Raw genomic sequence first — 18,746 nt, 5'->3', positions numbered from 1 at the left:
TCATCGGCCAGTCGAAACTTACTGGAAAATCTGGAGGCACTGTAGGTACGTTTTATTTTGACAATAAGTTTGTGGAATTGAAATAACAGATTTGACCCCATGAAGCCCACGAGCCAGTTCAAACCTCAAAATGGCTTTGAAGAGTATGCATTCGCCGAACACCGAGCCATTTGTATGAAATGAAAGACGCCAGGTAAAAAGAAAAGAGAGAAACATAAATAACTCTCCCTTTAGAGAATGCCCTGCTTTTGCAAATCCAGGTAGATCCTTTCGGGCATAACGTTGCCCTCTGCATCCTCCATCTGAACGACATTATCACGTGATTCTCTGTCCTTCTTCCGATCCTTCTCAAGCTGCTCCCAAAGCGCCATGGCCTCGTTGATGCTAGTGATCTCACGGAAGAGATTGGTGTTTGATGTGATGCCAAGACACTTCAATCCGTGGATGTGAAGGTTTTCAGAGAAATGTTTGTCAAATGCTCGTCGACCCATGTAGGTGAAGTTTCCACAGATCTCGCACTGGTATTCGACACCGAGTCCATGAAGCTTGTAGAGCCAGAACGGAATAGGTTTTCCATCCCATGCCAGTGGCAATTTCAATGGGTTGTAAACGATCTCTTCGTCCTCTTCCTCCGATTCTTCGCCGGCACGAGTATCGGGACCCGTGTGATCCAGCCCAGCTTGTACAGCTTCCCATTCCATTTGGCGTTCACGTTCAGTCATACCCTGTCGGCGTTCAACATTGATTCTTGTTGCTTGTCGCTCCTCGTGCAGGACATTCGTCAAGGATCGAATTTGGTGTTCGCGTCGTGCAACTGCGCGCTCCTTTAGACTGTGGGCCAAAGACGGACCTTGGGAGGCAGATGGCTTCTCGTCGGATGTGCCGGCTTTGCGGGCTTCTGCCGCTCGAATGTGCTTCTTGCCGGTCAAGTGGCTCCGGTGGACGTTCTCGTTCTTGAATTCCTTCTCGCAATCTGCGCACCAAATACCCTCGCCGGTCCCTTGAGTTGCTGGGCCAGATGTACCATTGTCGGACTTTTCTTCTGTCCAGCCCGGAACCTCCTTCGCAGCCCATTGCTTTTCGAATTCCCGGTCAAAGCTGGCGAAAAGCTCGTCCAAGGGTTGCAGTGGCTGGACTTTCTTGATAAAACTTTCCAAATAACTAGCAAGCTCGCCAACATAGTTGAAGTAACGATCGGAGATCTTGTCTTTCCGCTTAATTGGTAAAGTTGGCGGTGTGAAGACATCGAAGATGTCGAGATATTGGACGTATGACAAGCGCTTAACTCCTGGAAGGTTCAGGTAATCTTCATGGATAGTTGTGAGATCCAGGTACTGTCCAAACCCTTCTTCGCCAGTGAACATATTATCAATTGCGGTGCGGGGAGTCTCTCCTTCAGCGGTCTGACGGCGGTTGTATGCTTGCTCGAGGTTCTCGATCGGTTCATTTGGGTAACGCTTGTGGTGGTCTTTGATGTCCGCCAGCTGCTTGTAGAACTCCTCAAATTGATCACCTGTTGAGATAGACTGTATTTCCTTCTCCCGTAGTCCATCGGCATCCTGGTAGATCTCTAGAAGTCGCTTGGACTGGCTCTCGATTCTCTCTAGGAACTGGGCGATTTCATGGTCGCGAGCTAAGCGACCTCGGGCCTGACGAATTGGTATATTAGAAAACGTGACTGACATTGTTCGGCACTATACTCACATTTCGGGGCTCCTCCGCCACGCGATCAGCAATAGCCTGTTCCAGCCGCTCTAGATCCTCATGGATGAACCTTTGATCTTCGAGCAACATATTGTCAATATGACTGCCGCGTAAGAGCTTCTTTTTATTGGCGCGCAAAAAGTGTTGACAAAATCTCGTGTCGTCGCAAAAAGACGTTGGCAATTGGCAGCTCCAACTTGCGGGAAGGTCATGTGACCCAAACCTTTCCACCGCGAAAAGTTGGGCCGGTTGACCTCACTTACTTAAGGCTTCACTCTTCGTGAATCCTGTTATCATTTCTTATCTGCCGTTGAAATACTCATATTTACACGATGGCGGAAGGAATCGACAGACGCGCCGAAGGTATGTGGTTTCCACCTTGGGAAACATGAATCATGCTAACAGCAACTAGAGCGCATGGAGTTCAGCACCTCCAAGGAGGTGACGGTCGCGCCAACCTTCGAGGACATGCACTTGAAGGAAAGCCTGCTTCGTGGAATCTACGCTTATGGATACGAATCGCCTTCAGCTGTGCAATCCCGTGCGATTGTTCAAATCTGCAAAGGTCGTGACACAATTGCCCAGGCCCAGTCCGGTACGGGTAAAACTGCTACATTCGCGATCAGTACCTTGCAAATCATTGATACTGTCGTGCGCGAGACCCAAGGTACGCATTTCCCCTGTCCAGTCTGATCAGATCCAATCCTAACCACGATATGGTTTATAACAGCTCTGGTCCTGTCCCCGACCCGTGAACTCGCAACCCAAATTCAATCCGTCGTTATGGCCCTTGGTGATTACATGAACGTTCAGTGCCACGCTTGCATTGGAGGAACCAATGTTGGCGAAGATATCCGCAAACTCGACTACGGCCAGCACGTTGTCTCGGGAACTCCTGGTCGCGTGGCTGATATGATCCGTCGCCGAAACCTGCGCACACGTCATATCAAGTTGCTCGTTCTCGATGAGGCCGATGAACTCCTTAACCGTGGTTTCCGTGAACAGATTTACGATGTTTACCGCTACCTGCCCCCCGCGACGCAGGTCGTCGTGGTTTCTGCCACCCTCCCATACGACGTCCTTGACATGACCACAAAGTTCATGACTGACCCCGTCCGTGTCCTGGTCAAGCGTGACGAGTTAACACTGGAGGGTATCAAGCAATATTTCATTGCCGTTGAGAAGGAGGAATGGAAGTTCGACACACTTTGCGATCTGTACGACACCTTGACTATCACTCAGGCCGTTATCTTCTGCAACACCCGCCGAAAGGTCGATTGGCTTGCCGACAAGATGCGTGAGGCCAACTTCACCGTCTCCAGCATGCACGGCGAGATGCCGCAGAAGGAGCGTGATAGTATTATGCAAGATTTCCGTCAGGGCAATTCTCGTGTCCTCATTTCTACTGATGTCTGGGCCCGCGGTATCGATGTCCAGCAAGTCTCTCTTGTTATCAACTACGATTTGCCTACCAACCGTGAGAATTACATTCACCGTATTGGTCGATCTGGACGATTCGGCCGCAAGGGTGTGGCTATCAACTTTGTCACCAGCGATGATGTCCGCATCCTTCGCGACATCGAGTTGTACTACTCGACCCAAATTGATGAGATGCCCATGAACGGTAAGCCAATCAACTATAATTTTTCTATTCCTATGCTAATGATGTTATCCTAGTTGCGGACTTGCTTTCATAATCCCCACTGCCTGTTCAGTATTGTGACTGTAACATCTTTGCTCACGCCAAAAGCGATTTGGCTTCATTCCTTCTAGGGGCTTCTACAAGTGGAGTGCACTGGCATTATTGATTGAATATGACTCGGACTCCGGCATAATGGGTTTGAGGGAAATGCAAGGTCAGCTCTAGCGCGGAGGAAGGGGATAATAACATATTTCAGTAAGTCAAACTACAACCATCACTTCAAGTCAACACTGAGCGCTAACGATTTGAGGTAGTTTTCAAGAATGCCAACCAATTTCACACCCCAGGAGGTTTTTACGATTTTGCCTCTTTCCAAAATTTCAGGTCTCGGGCCTGAGTAGCAGGGATTGTTTTCTTTATTTTGGAGTTTCTTTATTTACTTTTTTTGACACTAGGAATCATGAATGATGGACTCGGTTTTACTTCAGTATAATGTGTCTTTTTCATCCTTTGCCCCAAGCCTTCTAGTTTGGCGACATAAATTCGAACCAGTAATGAGAAAATGAGCTGACAGTGAAAGACAGTTAGTGCCACGCAGAACTTTGGGGGAAGTGCAATAGTTCAACTGCACGTCAACAAGTCTATTGATCTATCTATGACTGCGCTGGCTAATTCCTACCCGATCGAAGGTCTACATCGGAACAATGAATATAAATAGTAGATTTGATTCAATCAAAGAGACCTGCAACAAAACGCAGTTCAATCAGATACCAAGAAAGCTCCCCCTCCCAAAGACCAAACCCAACTCAGAACTGGACCAAACAAAAATGGACAGAACATATATACTTCTCAGAACCCAGAAAGAAGATACGGGACCAACGCCAGCTTCCTGTATTGAAAGAAATAGATGCTAACTGCAAAGAGTAAACAGCATAAGGAGTGAAAGGGGGACTCGAACGATGTATATGCGCAAGATAGCATGATGAGGATATGTCGATCAGTTGATGAGGGAAGAAAAGAACACAGAAGAGAATTCAAGAAGAACAAGAAAACATTGCAAGACAGCAGGTTTATCGTCTTTCGATCCAAAGCTCCGGGTATGTTTCCTCAATCAGATACGGTATCGTAGGGAAACTAAATAATAAAGATAGGCAACGAGCATGAACAAAACTGGGGTTGGGGTCGTCATCGTCGATGTGCAGTACACGAATATCAGAAAGTGGATGTTGTCCTCAATGCGCTAGTCCGCGTAAACCCATTTGAGGGTACCCTGCTGCGTGAAGGCGGTCCTACTGGACGGGATCGATTACTCTCTCTCGACCAGCTAGAAGTCTTGAGTTAGCGGTGTTGAATGAGAGGTGAGGACGAGAGTTGTTCTTACATCCTTACTGCACTGTCATCGCCTGCTGATGCGAACATTCCCGGGTCTGCTGGATTCCATGATATTGAGTTCACGCATCCCGAGATATGTCCCTCCAGAGTCTCGACAATGTTGCCGTTTTCTTTGTGCCAGATGTAGACTTTCGAGTCTGGAGATAGTTAGTAACGATAACAGAAATGATACATTGAGATATCACCTTCACTTCCGCTGACGACAAAGTTTTCAGCTGCTCCTCCGAACGTGCTACGAATCACGAACTCGCCTTGCTTCTGTCCCTTGAACTGACGGACAACAGAAGTTGTTTCCATGTCAACTAATTGGATCTCGCCCTCCGACAGGTTTATAAGCATATGGCGCGAGTCTTTGCTAATAGCAACCGAGGTCGGTTTGCTCGGCAGTGGTAGACAATAGTCTTCCTCGTATGTAAGCATGTTGTATACATGGACCTTCGCCTCTGTGTCAGCGGCAACAAGACGTCGTCCGTCCGGGCTAATAGCACAGTCCTGTACACGGAATCCGCCTTTCCATGTGTATAGAGATTGACCACGCATACTCCAGTGACGGAGCTGTGATTCAGCATCAAGAGAGGCCGTCACGAAAGATTCTCCATCCGCCGCCCAGGCAGCTGCAGTCACCGGTTGACGGTGGTGGTTGATAGTGAGTAGGCAGCGGCCGCTCTAAACCACACGCAGCTCGAGTTAGCATACTGTGGATTTACATCAGATAGGGAATATAATTACCTCAACACTCCATACGCGTGCTTTTTTATCTTGCGAGCAAGTAATTATTTTGGAGTCATCTGGACTCCAACTAGCGAACGCAACTCCATCCTCGTGTTCCGTTAGTCTGTGGATAACACTGAAGTCGGTTGTGTTATAGATGAGCACATTATGGTCTTTGCCTGCAGTGACCAGCTTGGAACCATCGTGAGAAAATTCGCAATACCATACTTCATCCGAGTGCTGAGTCAAGTCTACACTGACGTCCAGCGGGAAATCGTTTCGGTCGCACATGTGGTCAGAGTAGAGCGACGGAGGGTCGGCGGTATTATGATAAGAACACTTGTTGATCTGAGTCCGCTTGACATGATCTAATAAGACGGCTAAACGATGTTGCGGGATCATCACGGAAGGAGAAATGGATTCTGCGGCTGAATTAGCATACCTGTTACACCACAGTTATTGGACAGTAGTCAGGCTCACTTGACAGCTCGCCAAGCAATCGTTCACGAGACGAGGTGACTGAACCATCCCATCCCGTTTGAGCATGTAAGACCTCAGTTGAACACATAAGAAGACTAGCCAAAATAACAGGTAAGCAAATCGTTTTCTAGAAATATCTATAGATCGGCAATACCTTGATAGGGCGTGAAGTCGCTCAACATCAAAATTCAAGGGTGTTAGTTCCTGTCGAAGGACGTTGAGAGCTGCAGCTAGATCACGCGCTTCTAGCAACTCGAGGAATTTCTGTTGTCGGAGATAGAAGAGCATCTCGTTCTTATCGGCCTCCTCTGCTAATACCAGGGTCTCCTCTTGTGGAGATTTCCGGTCGACCTGTTGTGACCCGGCATTCCGAAACGACTGAATCAAGATTCTCTCGGCTTCTAGCCATCTTCCGCCCAACACCGCACTCCGGAAGGTTGCGACCCCTGATGTTTCCAGTTCATAGCCACTCTCTGAGCTTAATAGCGATGCTGACCCGCTATAACCCAACTCATATAGACTCTGTATCAAAATCCGCGTGACCTCCTCCCGGTTGTGGCCGTAATAAGTAGAAGACTGGGATGGCCTTTTAGAGCCATTTGTATGAGAGCTCCCGTTGGTTGTCGCTTGCCCATTCAGACCCGTCTTTCTCGATGCCGATGTAGGTGATTCGTTCGAGGCGTCTGAGAAGCCATTTTCTGTTGATATTCCATCGGGACGCATGATTACCAGGCGCCTGCGCTTGGGGGAAGGAGGTCGGCCGCCCGGTCGGCCGAGCAGTTGGCTGGGGTAGTTCTGAGACGTAGTCTCACGTGCTATTCGTAGAAGGTGTCCGGTCCCCGCCGATGAGGGACCAAGGTTATCCGGGCTGCTCGAAAGGCGGCGGCGGCGGTTGGGCCGAGTGGGAGATGAACTTTGTGGTTGAGATGCAGCAGACAGAAACTCTGACGTTTGGAAACCGGGATTCCCTACCGAGGCGGGAGCTGTATTGATGGGTAAAGGAGGATCAGGGTGGTCGGAGGTGATAAAGGGATTATGCGGTGATGAGTTGTGAGCCAGTTCGACAATATCTCTTAGATCTGCCCAATCCCCTGGCTCTTTGGAAGAACCAGGTGAGCAGACCTCAAGTGGTGGCGGGTGTCCGATAAGTAATCGCCGGAAGCTCCGTTTGAGAGGGGTGCAGTTGTCACAGGGTCAAATGGATGGTCACTAGCTGCTAGTAGTCACAGATGTAACGAATGATCGATCTGTAAATGAGAAATCATGTAATGTTTCTCTTTGAGTTGGGAACTGGGGTGTGGTTGTTGGGGCTTATCGGAGAGGAGAGAAGTGAGACGATAAAGAGATGGACAACTGCCAATCTCCGACGGCAATGATAGTCCGAATATTAAATATCAAATGTCAAATATTGGATGTCAAATTTCAAATGTATAATGGCGAAGAACAAAAGGGAAAAAATAGGATTGGGTGGTTGGGTAGTCTATGTACGTAGCTCAGGTAGGAAGGACCCCACGATCTAAATCGTAACACCTCTTATGTGTTCCCTTAACTACACACATCCTAGGAGAATTTTCCTATTGCATACGAATATGTGGACTTTGGAAATCTACACAAATGGCAAAAATGACAGATATGACGTATGAGGAAGTTGGTACATCTACTACCATCCTTTACTCCGCAACCTCAACAACCAACTTCGTACAACTCACCCCCTGGAGTAGCACATCCAATCCAGCATTGATAGCGCTCAACCCATTGCCCACGACCCTCGGCTCTAGACTCAGCCTGATGGTCCCGTTGGCTACGTTGTTCCTCAGCCAAGTCCCCATCCAATATCGGAACTGACCCAACCTCTCCTCTTGATTTATTGACGCCAGCACAAAGATGGTTTCCACCTCGTTTATCTCCTTGAAATCCGAAGGAATAATCGAGGCCGACCCAGTTTTTACCTTCTGGTTTTCTCTCCCTTGGTCATCCCCCAGGAAAGCCTTAAGTACGGCTTGACACGGCGCTAGCTGCTCCATGGCAAGAAAGCAGTGCTGAAACACCAGGTCATCCTCTCTGGCTGCTGAAACAAACGTATCCACAACCTGCATATCTTTGTAGTTGAAGACGCGACCCGCGCCTAGGGAACCTATGTACTTCTGATTCGCTGCACCGGCCGTGGCATACACGGCGGCAAAAGAAGAGTCGCGATCTTCTCCCACAGCACCCGGGCGCTTTGCACGCCCATAGTGTGTTTCGCATCTTACATTCCCGACCTTCGACCCATCGCCGCTGGCACGGAGCGGTCATTTGTAGTTCAAAGTAAAGCAGAGCTTCGGCCTCCAAATGCTGTTGGAAATCTGATGCATCGACATCCTATCAATTGAATGCCAAGTGTCAAGATTTTGGTATACCAAGGGCCTTGGCTGCCTTGTGTAAGCTCTCAGACTGTCCCCTGAAATTGTTGATATAGAGCACCGCATAACTAGTTTTGATGATCTTCATTGCTAAATAAATTATATTATAGAGATATCTTGACTGTTATATTCAGTTATTGTTAGACTCGTTCATATCCACCTCTCAGTGAGCTTGCTTTGTCAATCCCTTCCCCGAGAATTTCTGCAAATCTTCTCTGCGGTCAACGTCAATTCCTTCCCTGTTCTTCCCCTAGGAGCTTCCCCAGATTTATTTATCTCGGTGTTGTGTTCTCGTCTCCCGGGAGATTCCATCCGTCGGAAAAACTCCAAGTCACTGGTCAGCTATAGAGAGTTTTCTCTCTACCTCCATGTCCTACAAAATTTTGACGTCATCCTAAATATGGAACCCGCTATTCTTACTACTCTTCCTCTACTTTATACGCTGACTCTGGATGTTTTCCCCCTAAATCCATTTCTTCCCCTGATGCCATGTTCCCCCAAGCTCTTTAACCCGTACCCCACATGCCTGACGTCATGACAGCGCTCCCACCTGGTGCTGTAACTCGCATATTCAGCAGCCTGGAATATGTTCAGCTTGAAGCTCAGAAGATCATAGAGACACTTGAAAAGGACGAGGAAGAAAACGGCAACCAGTTCCTTGTTCTACTCAACATAAGCCCCTATATCTCCGAGTGACTCTTCGACCATGATTGCCTGAAGGGTGTGAACTACCGGTTTGAGTTTGGAGGTGGTACAGGTATTTTGCGCATGATACCAGGGTGTCCCCATGAATACACCACTATGGGACTCTTGCAGAAAGTCACTCTGCAACTGATTAACATGGGACTAAGTGAGCAATATCGTTGGGGCGGAAAGACGCGATATGAATCCCCTTTGCGGCAAAAAGAGGGAGACCAAGTGTTCAGCCCCTCTGCACGTTGGCCGTCTAGCACTAGCTTGCCATGGCCCACCATGGTTATTGAAACGGGTGTATCTGACAGCCTTCCAAGGCTACGTCAAGATGCTAAATGGTGGTTCGGAGCATCTGATGGAGAAGTATGCATAGTTATTATCCTATCTATCAAGAAGACCGCTGTGCATTTTGAACAATGGCAGCTTGCTCCACCCAATGCCCCTCGACCCTTGACTAGAGCCTACATTGACGGCCTCCGCCAAAATCCCAGTAACGTGCCGCCCCTCCTCCAACAGCCGTCCAATATGCAGCAGCCATATTCGTGTGCTGAAGTGGATTTGACTAAAACTTCAGTTGCTGGTGCCCCAGTGACAATACCATATTGTGCTCTCTTCGACGTTCCTGTCCGACCCCCTGACATGCAAGATGTTGTGCTTAATGTACAAGACTTCCGTTTCATCACTGGAGTCAATTTCTCTTGATTGCTGATCTTAAGGAGATCAATTAATTTGAAGAGAGGAATTCAAGGTTTTGACCTGATCAATGGAGATGGCGGAGTGGGAAGAATGGTTGTCGAAGAGCGGAATCACCGTCGGATGGGGGGAAGATTCCTTCATCCAATGTAGTTGTAGTACTTATGTCTGTCATCAACCCCTTGTTTGATTTTCTTTTCCATCGGACAGCAACGTAATTCCACGTCGTCCGGTGGAAGTGAAGCCTCCTCTAGCACTTGTAAGCTCGCCTGTAGGTGACTATATCAGTTTTAATAGGACAGGCTGTCGGGGTGCAGGTCAAGTTTCAGCTTCCAGAGAGTGATGTTCCGGGTGAGTTCTCCGTCCATTAACCAATTCAACCAATCAACCAACATATTAAGGAATGTTGCAATGTTTTTTTTTTCTCTTTTCACTTCTCATTCGTCTATTATTTCTTTCTCCTCTCCACCTGTATACTACGCCGCTTTCATCCTTATTTTTATATTTGTCTTAGGGGGTCAGTCATATTATATAAAGTAACGTCGATGTCAATGATGCTTACACTCTACATATACATCCCGAGGTCCATCGCCACGTTAGATAGATAGATTACCACTTCATTACATAATTTCAATGGGAAACAGTAAAGCTGATTTCCATGTGACGCCATGATGATGCTCTCAGTCATACCTATATAAACCGCTTATTCTGCACTCTCTAATCTCCAAGGTCCTCTTCAGTATCAGCAATACTCCTATAACTACATTTCTACCACTTACTCTACCCACTCCACATCTTTCATCATGGGCTGCGGCTGCGGATCTACTTGCAACTGCACTGGCGGTTCTCAGAGCTGCTCTTGTGGCGACAACTGCAACTGCAAGGGCTGCGGAGTATGTGATATCCCCACTATATTTCAAGTGCAAAGGCTAACATCTTAATTTTAGAAATGAACCATTTCACCACACAACTCCGACTCCTCGAAATCTACAACACTCGTTCTTCGAGCTGGATGATGAATATGGCGATGATTGGATGAGATCAATGAAGTTTTTGAGCATCGAAAACGAAAGGAAATAAAATTGCATCTCTCAATTCCAAACTTTACTTCCCAAGACTGTTACATGATATGTAGACCTCATCGTTTCTCTTTCAATACCGCCTCGGAAGCTTTAAGCGCTCCCGTGATGCTAAAACATGCAAATGGCGACAACGCATACATGATCTAGATATAGTCAGCGAAATGGCTTTTTTTTCTTTCGTAAAGTCATAGCTACATGCCGTTAAAGTCTTCGCAATGACCATCTTTTCCATCTCAGATGCCGATGCTAATTCTGCCAACCCCGAAATCACCAGCGCCGGTGGACCGGCAGGCATAAGCATCATACTAAACCAGAGGATCGGATCATCACCAAGGAATCGAGTCCTCTTAGCCAGTCCGTAAATCAATGAAATGCTCAGCGCCGGCCAGACCACCAAACGAATGACAAAAATAGTCGTGATAGCCCTGACGGGGATCCGGGCCGAATTTCCTTCTGCAACCATCCGCTCGAACGTTACTCCAAGTTTACACCCAACCATGAAGATTTGCAGGGTTGTAAATAGCCCGCCGACGTTGCCGACACTTGCAGTCAGCCACGCATTGAATATCCCTCCATCTTCCTCGTCAAAGAAGAACGCTCGGTGCAACGAGGGGACTAATCCCAGCACCGTGCCCAGAATCGTGCAGAATATAGCCACGTCCGCGAATGGAGATTCAAAGGGTGCGAGGAGTTCTTGCTTGACTCGGTGGGGGAATAATGAGCCTAGCCAGCGCATCGGCCAGCGGGTCAGGTTCCAGGCTGATGTTCGGACTTCTTGGGCGCGCTGCGGAAGTAGTGAGGTTTCTTCGCTGAGTTGTTCGTCTTCTGCTAGGATTCTCGCGGTTTGATCTCGTCTCTCTGATGTACCAAGACCATCTCCACGATCTTGTAACATCTTCGGTCCGACGATATATGCAATGGTCTTGCTAACCACACCGCAGACAAGGAAGTAACTCTGAGCACGGTCGATTGCTGAGGCTGAGGTTTCGCCATTGCGTAGGATCAGTTTCAGACTTCCTACGCTCTCGAGGGAGTGGAGAAGTAACAAGGGCAGAGATGTTGTGTTGTTGAATGAGCAAGCCGGTGTAACCCATTGAGGTAGGCCAAGCAGACGCGATAAGAAATGCGCAAGGCCAATTGATAGCGATGTGTAGAGGGTCGACCAGACTAGTAACGGCAGATAGACGCGATAAGTCAGTTATGCTGGGTTCATCAAGGGTTGCTATAATATACTTATAACTGGAATATAGTTCATCGCTGTCCCGAGATGAAGCTCCTGGCCTAGATGCACAATTATTAGTGCTGGTAGGAGGAGTTTTACGCCTAACCCCAGCATGTCATTGATTGTAGTCTCGTGAATCAACTGGAACCGACGAGCAGCAAAACCGTAGCACATTGTTAACAGCACGGAAACACAGGCTTGCAACGCACCCAGGAAGGGTACGACTAAGCCTTCGTTTGCCATTTTGATCCAATAGCTGACAATTTTAGCTACCTATGTTGTCTTCCAAAAAAGAGTTGCTTCTAATTTTAATGGCCGTGGCGTCATGGTGACCGAGTTAAAAGCTACAAATACCATGTTCTTCGTGATATTACAAGATCCTTCAATATCTTCCAGAACAAAGGCCATATAAGTTACTGTTCTTGTCACATATATATTATTCTCACTGCTAGAAAATATTCGGGCTTCGGGGGAGTTCACCACCGAGATCGGGAAATTCCCCGTGGGGGGCTATAAACACGGGTGATGACAGCCCTAATTGGCTGCCTCTAGTCCCAAATAGCTTGAACTACTTCACGTTATACTAATACAATGCTTTCAAGTCTACATTCCACGAATTCTAGCATTGAAACAAACACTATATCAATATCAATAGCATTCCAACATAGATTGGTCGTTTAAATGATGTGGGGGTCCTCGGGTAATCGGTCGGAGGAAAGCCGAGTTGTCCCCTCTTCAGCGTAAAGAACATAAAGAACATGGAAAAACTCCTTCTGCTCTTCATCTGTTACAAAAATTCTACTCTTAAATAATGTCTTCCATCACACTTCGCTCGGCCCTGGAAACCACCCCAGTGGCATACGGCTTCTGGTTGACGTATGTTTATCCCCCGCATCTCGAGAGGGGCAGCATCAGCTCCCCACTGTTCTCCAATTGAACTTCGAAGCTTTCTATCCAACGAGAAACAGAGCTAACTGATCTAATACTCCGTACAGCCTTCCCAGTGCCCCGGTCGCAAAGACCATCCTGCGCCGCAGCCCTGAATTCACGGAAGGTGGATTCAGCTGGGTTCTAGTTGACGCCGAACATGGATTGATTAATGATAGCCACTATTACGACGTTCGTCCTTCCTCGAGAGAATCGAACTCGAGAGTCAATTATTAACAGATATATACAGCTCACTAATGCCGTTGGCCACGAGGGTGCGAGCCCTATTATCCGTGTGCCCTGGCCCGAAGAGTGGATGATCAAGCGTGCTCTTGATGCTGGTGCCCATGGTGTTATGACTCCTATGTGTCACTCTGCAGTATGTACAACCCGAGAGCGTTGTGTTCGCGCGTATTTCTTGATTTCTTTGGAGCTATAGGTGCTAACCTCCACTTTTCTGCTTCCAATAGGAGGACGCTGCCAAGGTCGTCAGCTACTGCAAGTACCCGCCTGTCGGAGTCCGTGGATACGGTCCCATGTTTACCCCCCATTCATTCCCGGGTCTGAGGCCCGCCGAGTACGATGAGAAGACCCACGGCGATGTGATGGTTATTGTGCAGATTGAGTCGCGCCCCGGTGTTGAGAATGTAGAGGAGATTGCTAAGGTCGAGGGACTTGATGTTTTGTTTATTGGTGAGATTGGATATTTCTGTTTTAATTTATGGAACTGGCTAACGCTTCCTTTCTAGGACCCTTTGACCTTGCTAAGCAGATGCGTGTTACTCGCGGTGGCGAGGAGCACGAGGCTGCTATCCAGCGTGTTCTAAATGCTGCTAGATCTGCAGGAAAGAAGGCTGCTATCTTCTGTATGTGTTGGGTTTTTTTAGTCTTACTTGCCCTTGTGTCTAACAGAATACCTTCTAGGCTCCGATGGCGATGACGCTCTTCGCCGCACACAGCAGGGCTTCGATATGGTTTCCATTACCACCGATGTTGCTGTCATCGGTGACGGGATGCTCAACGAATTAGAGAAGGCTAAGGGCAGTTCTAAGGTCCAAGGAAAGCGGGATGGTTATTAAAATGTCTCGGAATTATGATTATGTGTATATAAGTCACGCAATAAATTCAACTATTTATCATTATATGGTATCTCATTCGTCCCTCCCATCAAATGCTGGCTCGATCAATTCTTCGCCATCTTCAGTCTGTAGGCACCTGGTGTCACTGATTTGACAGTTCCGTTTTTATCGACATCGAAAACGAAGAGCGAGGTAGCAATACCACCCCAAGTCAGCTGATCCAACATGGTCCAGTCATTGAGATCGTAGAACGAAGAGAATAGTCTTGACGAGGAAGCCACCCCAGGATTCCGGCCTTGAGTAGCAGTGTATCCCCGGAAAGCGATTTCCCCACTGGCCTGCTCGGAGACGATAGACGGCACAAGTCGTGAGCCGATATCACCAAAGAGTCTAGGAACTAAAGCCGTGATATCTGTGCCATTGCTAATCCATGAAGTAATATTCAAACCAGGTGCAGGATGGGTAGGTGGCACGACAGTGAGTGTCAATGACGAATTCAGACCCGCGGCTTTGTACGTGCCGGCAAACTTCCGCGCTGCCTCTATTGCGGCTTGCTCTATAAGCGCCGGGAGGATGGCATCAGTGATAAGGTCGATGGCTAAGAGCACCTCGCTGCTGCGGCCAGGTTGCGTGCTGGCTCCGAGGAGTGTGAAACCAGCGTCGAAGTCTGGTATCACGACCACGATGCCACCATAGAATCCCGAGTCTCCAAGTTTGGTGTATAGATCGGTGACCACGCCTGACCCTGCGTGGACGTATCGATGGATCTCCCATGGCGAGCCAACGGAGTAGCGTAGACTCGAGGTGTGAGTGACGGGCTTCATCCATTCTCGTGTCTTTTCAGAGGAGAGGAGAGTGGAATTTAGGAGGGCAACACCAAGCTTAGAGAGGTCGTTGGTTGTAGAAAACAACCCACCGGAGGGGTTCGTAACACCTCCATTGGGGGTGAACTGCGTATCAAGAACCTCTGAGAGGACGGAATGGGACCGAGTGGAGTTGTCAGGGGTAGACGAGTAAGTGGACTTCAAACCTAGAGGCTCGAAGATAGAATCACTATACCACTCATCCATAGTCTTCCCCGTGAGATTTGAGATTGCCAGGCCAAGGAAGATATAACCGCCGTTAGCATACTCGGGGCTTTGCCAGGGAAGGAAAACCGGAGGTCTTGTGGCATATCCCACGTCCCAGGAGACTAGGTTACAGCCTATAGTCTGTTCACCCAAGCATGGCGGCCATAGCGACAAATCACTCTCGTTCAGAGGTGGAAGACCGTAGAAGTTAGGATCAGTCAAGGCAGGATCGTGAGAGCCTTCGAGGTACTTGTATAGAGCAAAGGTTTGTAGGAATTCTTCTGTAGCACCGTGTGGTATGCCACTCATTTGGCCCGCTAGGGACCTGAGTGTGATTTTGTCCCATTGAACATCATAGACGAGCCGGAACTTATCGTGTTGCTTACGAACATGTTCGGCCAAGAATGGGAAGATTTCGGTGAGTGGAAGATCCCAGTCACGGGGCTTCAGCTCTATGAGTCCTGCAAGAACAGTAAAGAGTTTCGATACACTGGCGACCTTGTAGATGCTGTTTCCATCTACCTTCTTCACTCCAACAGGAGAGTTTGCGACTTCGCTAGCGGTGTGGTGGAATTGAAGATCTTTGGCTTTCGGATCAAGCGTGGAAAACAATCCAGCAGAGAATGTGAGGTTCCTCAATGCATAAACCCCACTGGTTTTATTGGTCTGATTATCGGCGAGGACGGTGCTGAGTTGGGAAGTCAGATTCTTCCAGCTGGTGGCGACCCGGCTGTGGCTGCTAGACAAGTCTCTGGGAGGAGGATATGACGGTCCTAGAAGATTGGCAAACGATTCCGGGAGGCAAATCAAGCTGGCAAGCAAATAATTGGGTAGCCGCATGATGCTTTCGAAAAGATTGATTCAATGATTCAATTGAAAGTGAAGGTCAATGGACTGGACTGTGATTTTAACTAGCTACATGCCGGCGTGGTCTTATACCTCCTTCAAATTGGGATAGAATTAAGCATGACGTTTATTCTCCGTGTTACAGGGCTGTGTCGTACCAGTTAGCCCTGTGCTGTACGAGTTGGGGGCCATCAAGCAGGATTCTGTGTATATCAGCCTAACGAACAGACCGTGGCAACATAACAACAATTGGCTCGTCAGGGATTGCCGAGAGATAATTAATGCAGCTGCCTCGGGGGATAGCTTGATTTGATCCGATATACCGCTCTGTTGATTCTGGTCCAAGTTAGCTGTCGGGGCAGTGACGCCACGCGCAGCTCCAGTGCGCTGGATTGAACCATTTCCGGAAATTATGCTTGATGATCTTCGAGTCCGTGTTGCCATTTTATTATTATTGTCGATCTATGGAATATGAGATTTCAATATGGACATGTTAGCAATATGAACTCCATATGCTCAACCGAAGCCACATTGTGATACGGACACTAGACCGGATCGGGTGGCATGCAGCGCTCGCTTTCTTGGCATTTTTCTCCTCAGCTTCCAATACTAGTCTCCTGCTTTACTACTACAACCTTCACCACTTCTTAGTAATTTGTTGAAAAAGGCAACGTATCATCCAATGGTAAGATGGCCGAGTTGGTCTAAGGCGCCAGGTTAAGGTATACCTTGACTCTACAACTAGCAATAGTTTCCTGGTCTCGCAAGAGGCGTGGGTTCGAATCCCACTCTTATCATATTGGTTCTACCTGTCAATCGACAGGTGTCTTTTTTTTATTTCAATATGAATATCTCAAAATAAGAAAAAAATGGATTTTAAGTATTCTGATGCGCCACGCAATGCTCTATATATGAAGTATTCATCCTACATACATACATAGATTGGAATCCACGTGAAGATTGATACACGTTGTCGAAGGACGAGTCGAAATCAAAATTTGGCCTTTGAGTGAGCCAAGCATAGCCACCTGGTAGTTGTGCGATAGCTACAGTCGAACCATAAAAATCTGGGAAGGGACTATCCTCACTGCAAAGACAAATCCCATGCTCAAAGTGGCTACGGCAGTAAAAGCTGCCAGAAGACCTAAATGCGCCAGACTTTCAATGCCAAGTCTCTCAAATTTGGTGCTTCCTCGTTTGCCCAAGTGAGTGGTGCGAGTGAGGGAGGGCACGTATTTGAACTCGAAGCGCGACTCCTCTCCAAGACCCATCTTGTCATCGAGAATTAGCTTGTAAAAGCGCTTTCGGCGGAGCTGATCAACTTCTTCATTAGAAAATATACGAGAATGTTGGAAACATAATTTTCACGTACCGAAATCATAATCCTGTCGAGGAAATATATCTTCGGTACAAAATATGAAACAGCCATAACCCAGAAGCAATACCCCCATATCAATACCCGATAGTATAGATTAGACCGAGGAATTTCAAGCTCATCGGCTAATTGATCTCCATTGAGTAGTCGACTCATCGCCTCCATGAATTCCTTGGATGCAAAAGCCGGCGCTGTATTCTCCAGGCCAATAATGATATTCTTCACCAGGATCTTTCCAGTCTCAGTGGGACGAATCTCGGAAACCAGAAGCGATTCCATTATGGCACGAGCCTTAGCTGTGTTCTCAAGCGGATCCGTCGGTGTGCCCATATAATACGCAACCAGCCTCCACAGCGCGATATAATCCTCGGTCTCTTGCTGGCTGAGGTAGATGCCCTGTCGCGGAAGACCCAGCCATATCACCGAGGTGCAGAATGTGTTAATTGTGCCAATGCAGTCTAGGTCATTAACCGGTGTTCCGTATTTATTAATCTCATAGTATTCAGGGCTCTGATCTACTAGACTTAGAATCCTCTTGCGCACAGACGAATGAAGCAGTCTGACTCGAACGCAGGAGATATGGCCATCGCCACCTGGCTTCATGCCTTCAGCTGAGTTGCTAACTTGAAGCACATGCTGAAGAGTCTCGAGTAATCGCCGGCGTACTACCTTTGCCCCGAAACTGCCTGTTCGTGAAAGGGTTTCGACGACTCGCATGGCTCCCCTAGTTATAAATCAGCCACAGTTTGGCACTCATTGCCAGGAGGTGGAAACATGCTCTTACATTCCACCAAGTAAACTTTCAAAACCGAGCTATTGATGATATCAGTCCACATCCCCAAAAATACTCTATCTATCAAACACTAACGACATTGAGAATCGGAACGCCATAACGGAAGAAAACATCCTGGCCCCGTTGAATTTGATCCCAGTCAACCCACTGCGGAATGGTATTGATCTCAGTCCATAGCTCGTTGAGCTTCGGGTCCTCCTCCGCATGGTCCCTCAGTAAGCCATAAAGGTCCTTCTTGAAAGGCCGTTTATCGGCGCCGTCATCCGCGGATGGAATTTTGTTCAAGCGCTCCACACATTCGTCGGCCAGATAATCCCAGCTGTACATCAACGGCTTGAGGTTATCGGAGGAGGAGTGAAGGTCAGTCTAATGAAAGGAGTAACCCCAGTAGTGGCACTCGGTACTACTTCCGCTCTTGGGACTCTTCAAAGCCATGATTGTGGTAAGCTCCGAGTAAAAGTAGACCAGAGATTATTTGTGTATTTCTTCCTGAGATGAGAAAAAGCCCATGTTTCTAATATATTTCTTCAAGTCATCCAATGGCAGGTGTTTCCGTGGGTTGCCGGGGTCCAGACTCCACGGCCCTAAGGAGAGAGGGGTTATGAGATCGATCCATGACATGTGAAGCTATTTCA

At 47.9% G+C, this 18,746-nt stretch overlaps 8 protein-coding genes across 8 annotated transcripts; 3 read left to right on the top strand and 5 right to left on the bottom strand.

Moving 5' to 3' along the window:
• Positions 1-230: 230 nt before the first annotated feature.
• N7479_005219 (SF3a splicing factor complex subunit PRP9) lies at positions 231-1,794 on the bottom strand (the record flags this gene model as incomplete). Its single annotated transcript, XM_057252916.1, has 2 exons — positions 231-1,649; positions 1,705-1,794. 2 exons carry the CDS (start codon positions 1,792-1,794, stop codon positions 231-233), a joined length of 1,509 nt encoding a protein of 502 aa, XP_057106778.1.
• Positions 1,795-2,036: 242 nt separating this feature from the next.
• N7479_005218 (ATP-dependent RNA helicase eIF4A) lies at positions 2,037-3,401 on the top strand (the record flags this gene model as incomplete). Its single annotated transcript, XM_057252915.1, has 4 exons — positions 2,037-2,067; positions 2,117-2,371; positions 2,435-3,328; positions 3,382-3,401. The coding sequence occupies 4 exons, from the start codon at positions 2,037-2,039 to the stop codon at positions 3,399-3,401; spliced, it is 1,200 nt and encodes a 399-aa protein (XP_057106777.1).
• Positions 3,402-4,558: 1,157 nt separating this feature from the next.
• Positions 4,559-8,162, bottom strand: N7479_005217 (WD40 repeat domain-containing protein; the record flags this gene model as incomplete). Its single annotated transcript, XM_057252914.1, has 8 exons — positions 4,559-4,670; positions 4,728-4,875; positions 4,924-5,404; positions 5,468-5,871; positions 5,930-6,024; positions 6,084-7,001; positions 7,052-7,145; positions 8,102-8,162. 8 exons carry the CDS (start codon positions 8,160-8,162, stop codon positions 4,559-4,561), a joined length of 2,313 nt encoding a protein of 770 aa, XP_057106776.1.
• A 703-nt stretch (positions 8,163-8,865) lies between these two features.
• Positions 8,866-9,726, top strand: N7479_005216 (uncharacterized protein; the record flags this gene model as incomplete). The annotated part of the gene is made up of 2 exons (XM_057252913.1): positions 8,866-8,991; positions 9,052-9,726. The coding sequence occupies 2 exons, from the start codon at positions 8,866-8,868 to the stop codon at positions 9,724-9,726; spliced, it is 801 nt and encodes a 266-aa protein (XP_057106775.1).
• A 1,129-nt stretch (positions 9,727-10,855) lies between these two features.
• Positions 10,856-12,264, bottom strand: N7479_005215 (Auxin Efflux Carrier superfamily; the record flags this gene model as incomplete). The annotated part of the gene is made up of 3 exons (XM_057252912.1): positions 10,856-10,942; positions 10,999-11,966; positions 12,033-12,264. The coding sequence occupies 3 exons, from the start codon at positions 12,262-12,264 to the stop codon at positions 10,856-10,858; spliced, it is 1,287 nt and encodes a 428-aa protein (XP_057106774.1).
• Positions 12,265-12,832: 568 nt separating this feature from the next.
• On the top strand, positions 12,833-14,027 carry N7479_005214 (HpcH/HpaI aldolase family protein; the record flags this gene model as incomplete). The annotated part of the gene is made up of 6 exons (XM_057252911.1): positions 12,833-12,897; positions 13,017-13,140; positions 13,199-13,327; positions 13,419-13,641; positions 13,698-13,814; positions 13,873-14,027. The coding sequence occupies 6 exons, from the start codon at positions 12,833-12,835 to the stop codon at positions 14,025-14,027; spliced, it is 813 nt and encodes a 270-aa protein (XP_057106773.1).
• Positions 14,028-14,131: 104 nt separating this feature from the next.
• On the bottom strand, positions 14,132-15,937 carry N7479_005213 (serine hydrolase domain-containing protein; the record flags this gene model as incomplete). The annotated part of the gene is made up of 1 exon (XM_057252910.1): positions 14,132-15,937. One exon carries the CDS (start codon positions 15,935-15,937, stop codon positions 14,132-14,134), a length of 1,806 nt encoding a protein of 601 aa, XP_057106772.1.
• A 1,052-nt stretch (positions 15,938-16,989) lies between these two features.
• N7479_005212 (oxygenase MpaB family protein) lies at positions 16,990-18,438 on the bottom strand (the record flags this gene model as incomplete). The annotated part of the gene is made up of 4 exons (XM_057252909.1): positions 16,990-17,256; positions 17,316-18,042; positions 18,103-18,131; positions 18,187-18,438. 4 exons carry the CDS (start codon positions 18,436-18,438, stop codon positions 16,990-16,992), a joined length of 1,275 nt encoding a protein of 424 aa, XP_057106771.1.
• Between the last annotated feature and the right edge of the window lie 308 nt (positions 18,439-18,746).

The sequence above is a fragment of the Penicillium vulpinum genome, assembly GCF_028829585.1.
Source record: "Penicillium vulpinum strain IBT 29486 chromosome Unknown utg000003l_segment0_segment0, whole genome shotgun sequence".
Lineage (NCBI taxonomy): Eukaryota > Fungi > Ascomycota > Eurotiomycetes > Eurotiales > Aspergillaceae > Penicillium > Penicillium vulpinum.
Note: the sequence above shows the minus strand (reverse complement) of the source record. Positions and strands in the feature narration are given on the sequence as shown.